Source organism: Microtus ochrogaster, chromosome 8 (genome assembly GCF_000317375.1).
Source record: "Microtus ochrogaster isolate Prairie Vole_2 chromosome 8, MicOch1.0, whole genome shotgun sequence".
NCBI classification, from domain to species: Eukaryota; Metazoa; Chordata; class Mammalia; order Rodentia; family Cricetidae; genus Microtus; species Microtus ochrogaster.
The window spans coordinates 58,935,784-58,942,939 of record NC_022015.1 but is presented as its reverse complement, the minus strand read 5'-3'; the positions used below and the strand labels follow the sequence as shown (position 1 = coordinate 58,942,939).

General features: G+C 43.5%; 1 protein-coding gene across 1 annotated transcript; it reads left to right on the top strand.

Moving 5' to 3' along the window:
* Nucleotides 1-2,045: 2,045 nt before the first annotated feature.
* On the top strand, nucleotides 2,046-6,553 carry Ranbp6 (RAN binding protein 6). Its single transcript, XM_005352125.2, has one exon. The coding sequence runs from the start codon at nucleotides 2,066-2,068 to the stop codon at nucleotides 5,381-5,383; it is 3,318 nt and encodes a 1,105-aa protein (XP_005352182.1). The 5' UTR covers nucleotides 2,046-2,065; the 3' UTR covers nucleotides 5,384-6,553.
* The last annotated feature ends 603 nt before the right edge of the window (nucleotides 6,554-7,156 follow it).

Here is a 7,156-nt window from a genome sequence, read left to right as displayed (position 1 = left end):
TAGAGATCTGTCTGTCTCTTCCCGCTTCCACCCAGGGCTGGGTTATATATGTGCAGGGGGTACCCAGCTTTCCCATGAGCAATGGGATCCAAACTCAGGTACTCATCATGTTTACATAGCAGGAACTTTATCGACTGAGCCACGTCCCTAGCTCCTCTCGTATTTATAGCTCCAGTGAATAGTTTCTGATGGAATAAATGCATGACTGAACAGCATTTCATTCTCTCAAGTTGTACTACGTTATATACACTCCCAGCCTAATATAACCGAGCTCCCTGATGCTCCGTGTCTGCACCAGCCTTGGCATTGTCGGCCATTTACATTCCGAGCACAGCGGTGGCTCTGTCATCGTACCTTGCTGTAGCTTTAAAAAGCCCTTAGTATGCTAATGGCTGGAGCTGTAAGGAAAACGTTTCTCCTTCATTCATTAACATTTCCTAAAACTGCAGACACAGAGGCTTTTGCAGCCAGCTTTTTCCAGGTACAGTAAGAAAACCAGGAAATGTGGTACAAGATGAAGAACTATAGGTAAGACCTTAGAATCAGAACAAAAACCGATTTGATCCATAATTCTCAAATTTGGGGATTTATGTGAAAACTCACTGTGCATATTTAAATTACACATGCTGGTGTTACAGGCTTCAGAATGCTAGGGTAGCTGTTTGGAAGCTGGTCCTAATATCTGCATTTTAAAATAAACATCCTAAGTGATCTTGACATGGTTCACAGAATGAGAAATACTATTCAGACAATAGTTTCATATTACAAATTAATTTAGGAGACCACCTATTTGGTCTGTCATCTTGTTAATGTGAAAACTCTCTCTTCTCCAACCTGTGGGCATAGGCAGCAGTATTTCACAAAACTGAAATTCAGACTGCTTGGCCAAGTTTAAGACAAAAAAACAATGAATGAAGGTCTCTGATGATGCTGCAAAAGCAAGTTTAGTTAAGGAGAAGTTCAGTAGGGAAAAAGAATAGGCAGACTTTAGACTCGGCTGTTATCTTAGGCGAGGTCCTTCTGTCTCCCTAGCTCTCCACTTCTCACCTAAAAGCAGTACTATCTGGCCCTATCAGCTTTACAGAATTACACAAGGCTTACAATGAGTGCAACAACTGCAGACAGGACGATCTGACCACAGACAGTTACACTTTATAATTATGGTTTCAAACGATACATCTGTCTAAATTCAAGATATATAGCCTCGGGAATTTGTTCTTAAGATAACCTCTGCAGCATCCTATGAAAGAGTAATTAGGATTCTAATCACAGAGCGCGGTCATAGTACAGCTTAGAAACACGTGTAAGGAGCATCTTGAGTAACAAAGATACAAAATTAATTTAGATAGAAGACCGGAATTGAAGAAGTTTATTATTACTCCAGATAATTTCCCCCGTACTTATTTAGTAGCTTTTCCTAATCTCTATCATAATCCACAGGCCAAGGGATTCTGATGTACACCCGAATTTGAGAATCACCGGTCTTTTTCGTTGGATGTGATAGCGGGAAGGAAATCGTTATCCTTTAATTGAGCTTATTGTGCAAACAGCTTTATTATGGTATTATTTATATACCCTATTCACCAGTTCAAATTGTAGAACTCAGTAGTTCTTAATATAACAGTATGGCACTGGGAAGCATCATCACTATCAATTACAGAGCATTTTCATCAACCCGCAAAAAGAAATCCCTGGACAGCGGAGAGCAATTATACTCCATAGCAAGCGCTAATTAAAGTCCGTATAAACGAGCTTATTGGAGATTTTTTATAAAAGGGCACCATACAGTATGTAGACTTTCGGGGCGAATTTCTCTCCTTCTATCTCCTTCCCGCCTCTGCAGGCGAACAGGGATCGGGAGACACAAGGACGAAACCCCCAACACGAAGCCTGCTCCTACAGAACCTTAATTCCCCATCCAGGGTTACCCCCGCTTTCCAGGGTTAGCCCCGCGTCCGCCTGGGGAGCGCGCCCCGCCCATCCCCGCCGTCGCCTCATTGACGTCACTGCTCCAGCCGCAGACTGCCTGCCTCCTTCCCCGTCGCGGTAGCTTTGACAGGGCGCGATGGCGGCGGCCGGGTCTGCAGGGTTGCCGGCGACCGTGTCGGAAAAGCAGGAGTTTTACCAGCTTCTGAAGAACCTGATCAATCCCAGCTGTATGGTGCGGAGGCAAGCCGAGGAAGTCTATGAGAATATCCCAGGTCTGGGTAAGACTACATTCCTCTTAGACGCCGTCCGTAATAGAAGAGCAGGTTATGAGGTGAGACAAATGGCTGCCGCACTGCTACGACGGCTTTTGTCCTCTGGGTTTGAGGAGGTCTATCCAAATCTGCCTTCTGATGTGCAGAGGGATGTCAAGATTGAGCTGATACTGGCCGTTAAGTTAGAAACACATGCTAGCATGAGGAAAAAGCTCTGTGATATTTTTGCGGTGCTGGCCAGGAATTTGATAGATGAGGATGGCACTAACCATTGGCCAGAAGGTCTGAAATTCCTCATTGATTCGATTCACTCTAAAAATGTGGTTCTGTGGGAAGTTGCACTTCACGTTTTCTGGCACTTTCCCGGGATTTTTGGGAACCAAGATCGCCACGATTTGGATATCATCAAGAGGTTGCTGGACCAGTGTATTCAAGATCAAGAGCATCCAGCAATCAGGACATTATCTGCTAGAGCTGCAGCTGCCTTTGTCCTTGCCAATGAAAACAATATTGCGCTTTTCAAAGACTTCGCAGACCTGCTTCCTGGCATCTTACAGGCTGTGAATGATTCCTGCTACCAGGATGATGACTCGGTGCTAGAGTCCCTTGTTGAGATTGCGGACACGGTGCCTAAGTATTTGGGTCCCTATTTAGAAGATACTCTGCAGTTGAGCCTGAAGTTATGCGGAGACTCTAGGCTTAGTAACCTGCAACGCCAGCTGGCTCTGGAAGTAATAGTGACCTTATCCGAGACGGCAACGCCGATGTTGAAAAAACATACGAATATTATTGCACAGGCTGTGCCTCATATATTAGCGATGATGGTTGATCTGCAAGACGATGAGGACTGGGTAAATGCTGATGAGATGGAAGAAGATGATTTTGACAGCAATGCCGTTGCTGCCGAGAGTGCACTAGACAGACTGGCTTGTGGACTTGGTGGAAAAGTTGTTTTGCCCATGACCAAGGAGCATATCATGCAGATGCTTCAGAGCCATGACTGGAAATGTCGCCATGCTGGATTAATGGCCTTATCGGCCATCGGAGAAGGTTGCCATCAGCAAATGGAACCAATTCTAGATGAAACTGTTAACTCCGTTTTGCTTTTTCTTCAGGATCCTCATCCAAGGGTGAGGGCTGCTGCCTGCACCACACTTGGACAGATGGCTACCGATTTTGCACCTAGCTTCCAAAAGAAATTCCATGAAATAGTGATTCCAGCTTTGCTGCGAACCATGGAAAATCAAGGTAATCAGCGTGTGCAGTCTCATGCGGCTTCTGCTCTTGTTATTTTTATTGAAGACTGCCCCAAATCATTGCTAGTTCTGTATTTGGAAAATATGATAAAAAGTCTCCATTCCATCTTGGTAATTAAACTGCAAGAGCTGATTCGGAACGGAACTAAGTTGGCCTTAGAACAGCTTGTGACAACCATTGCCTCAGTTGCAGATGCAATAGAGGAAAGCTTCGTGCCGTATTATGATTTATTTATGCCCTCCCTCACACACGTTGTTGAGCTCGCGGTTCAGAAGGAACTCAAGCTTCTCCGAGGAAAAACTATTGAGTGCATTAGCCATGTGGGTCTTGCTGTGGGGAAGGAAAAATTTCTGCAGGACGCATCGAATGTGATGCAGTTACTGCTGAAGACACAGTCAGACTTAAATGCTATGGAAGATGACGACCCTCAGACCTCCTACATGGTATCAGCCTGGGCTCGAATGTGTAAAATTCTTGGGAAAGACTTTGAGCAGTATCTTCCCCTGGTGATCGAGCCCCTTATTAAGACTGCCTCGGCTAAACCTGATGTCGCTCTCCTGGATACCCAAGATGTGGAGAACATGAGCGATGATGACGGCTGGCAGTTTGTAAATCTTGGGGACCAGCAAAGCTTTGGAATTAAGACCTCAGGACTCGAGGCAAAAGCAACTGCTTGCCAGATGTTGGTTTACTATGCTAAGGAGTTAAGAGAAGGGTTTGTGGAATATACGGAACAGGTTGTGAAGCTGATGGTTCCTTTGCTGAAGTTTTATTTTCATGACAATGTTCGGGTGGCGGCAGCAGAAGCCATGCCCTTCCTCCTGGAATGTGCCAGGATTCGGGGCTCGGAGTACCTTTCCCAGATGTGGCAGTTGATATGCGACCCCTTAATCAAGGCCATTGGAACGGAACCTGACACAGATGTACTCTCAGAGATAATGAACTCCTTTGCAAAGTCCATCGAGGTGATGGGAGACGGCTGTCTTAATGATGAACACTTGGAGGAGCTGGGAGGCATTTTGAAGGCAAAGCTCGAAGGGCACTTTAAGAACCAGGAGTTGCGGCAGGTGAAAAGGCAGGAAGAGAATTACGACCAGCAGGTCGAGATGTCGCTTCAGGATGAGGACGAGTGTGACGTGTATATCCTGACCAAAGTGTCTGATATCCTGCACTCACTTTTTAGCACTTACAGGGAGAAGATTCTGCCATGGTTTGAGCAGCTCCTTCCGTTGATTGTGAATCTCATTTGTTCAAGTCGGCCGTGGCCAGACAGACAGTGGGGACTGTGCATATTCGATGACATCATCGAGCACTGCAGCCCAACCTCGTTCAAATACGTGGAGTATTTTCGGTGGCCGATGCTGCTCAATATGCGAGATACCAACCCCGAAGTCAGGCAAGCTGCCGCCTATGGATTGGGTGTGATGGCACAGTTCGGTGGAGACGATTATCGTTCTTTATGTTCAGAAGCTGTTCCGCTGTTGGTAAAGGTCATTAAGTGTGCAAATTCCAAAACCAAAAAAAATGTCATTGCCACCGAGAACTGTATCTCGGCAATAGGGAAGATTATGAAGTTCAAGCCCAACTGTGTAAACGTAGACGAGGTTCTCCCACACTGGCTGTCATGGCTTCCGCTGCATGAAGATAAAGAGGAAGCTATTCAGACTTTGAATTTTCTTTGTGACCTGATTGAAAGTAACCATCCGGTTGTGATTGGCCCCAATAATTCCAATCTTCCCAAAATCATCAGTATAATTGCAGAAGGGAAAATTAATGAGACTATTAGCCACGAAGACCCCTGTGCCAAACGCCTAGCTAACGTTGTTCGGCAGATACAGACTTCTGAAGAATTATGGCTGCAATGTATATCTCATCTCGATGAAGACCAGCAGGAAGCTTTACAAGAACTGCTCAATTCTGCTTGAAGCACTTTACTGTCACTTGAGTATCAGCTATCATACAAGTAACTACAAAGTGCTGTGAGTGGAGCCGTTCCACGAGAGATACCACTTCTCTCTGCTAAGCAGTTCATACTTGCGTGTCTCCCCAGGATAGTGTTAAGGTCTTCTGTTCATTTTGCATGTGGCATCTCTTAAAGGAACCGTGCTTGTAACTCGTGCTTCCAGTTGTCTTAAACTTATTTGTCAGGTCCCGTTTAGTGTGAAATGCATAACTCATTGCTGTTTGTCTGAACTGTTGCTGCTGGGTAAACAGTATACACGGTGTCTAGATGTCTGTGACATCTTGTGCTCACGAAGGAAGGGAAACTTCCAGGGTGAGCATCTGTGGAGTTGAGGGTGGGGTACGTTGGCAGACTCACTCTTCCTTGGTAATACTTCTGTTCGTTATGGTAATGGAAGGTTGCTAGAACGGAAAGAGTTTCAAGGTACTGCAGTGGATGTAGGAGTTTTTTTTTTCTATAATATAAATGAACTTTTCATATAGAGCTCTTATAAAGTGGTTGGAGCATGACTAAATTCCAGTTCCCAAGGTGTTCAGCTGAGAGTTATAAGAACCAAATTGGTCTTAAAAATTTGTCAACTGAAACATTTATGGGTGTGCAGGAGGAAGTGCTGGTGCAGTTCATCCTGGAAGCATGTGACAGGCCCTGACAGAGCTTAATAAACAATCAATAGTCAGTGTTTGTGGGTGTCAGTTATTGTTACATGTTTAGCAGAGTATTGCTTTGTGTTTGTATGTATTATCCCCTACCCCCACACCAAACAAGGAACCCTTCCTTTCAGGATGGGGCTTAAATAGATTTCTGTTTTGAAGCAGTTCCTGACAGAAACAGTGAAACAAACTTAATTTTATCTTTAAACATTAAAAAGAAAAGAGCTTTAAGATTAGTCATGTATCAGTGTATTGTTCTATAAAACAACTTTGAATTTGGGTTAGTTATATGAATTGAAATGTCTTATTGCTGAAGGTGTTTTGTAGAGTAGAAAAAAAGTTTCTACTAGCAAAACTTCATTCAAAACTTAGAAGCAAGAATGTCTGTTGTGACTTCCCTGAGCCTGTTGTGAGTGCTGTGTGTGTAACAGCAAATATGTCAGACCCAGTAAGTGTTCAATAAATTGTCAGTGTTACTACGATTGGTTGTTTTTCTGCTGTGTTCTTTATACTTCAGAATTTGCTTTACACAAAATCTCTCCCCTACTAGGTCTACCTAGACTACTGTGGACAGGAATATAAAGCTTTTTTATATATATTTTTAGGAATTTTAGATAGTTCAGAATTTGATATTTGGTATGGTTACAAGTGTATTTAAAATAAGTAGAAAAAAGCTATGTTGATGTTGAATAGTTTTCTCTGGGTGGTGGGATTAAATGGCAACTTCTCCTCTTGTCAATTATTTACCTACAAACAATGCGTTTTCATCAACTGTTTTGTAGCCTTCAAGGACCTGGTTTACTATCATCTTTACCCCTTCATGAACTGGAGTTAAGGTTCCTTCTCATCTATAACCCTTTCTCACCAATGTGTGGTTTGCAGTTCATACAGTCTTGTGAAACTCTGGCAAATGATTTGTAATTGGGTACTTGAAGTTTTGAAGTAAGGGAGTTTTTAAATTTGAATCTTGACAAACTATTTTCCCAAGTGTTTGTTTCCCCATCTGCAAGATAAGAATAATGCGTAGCTTATGTGATTGTTGTAAGAATCAAAGGCGATAATGAATTTAAGTGCTGAGCAACACA

Bases quoted from the DNA above. Each gene is read 5' to 3' on its own strand.
- Ranbp6 (XM_005352125.2), top strand. From the start codon at position 2,066: ATGGCGGCGGCCGGGTCTGCAGGGTTGCCGGCGACCGTGTCGGAAAAG.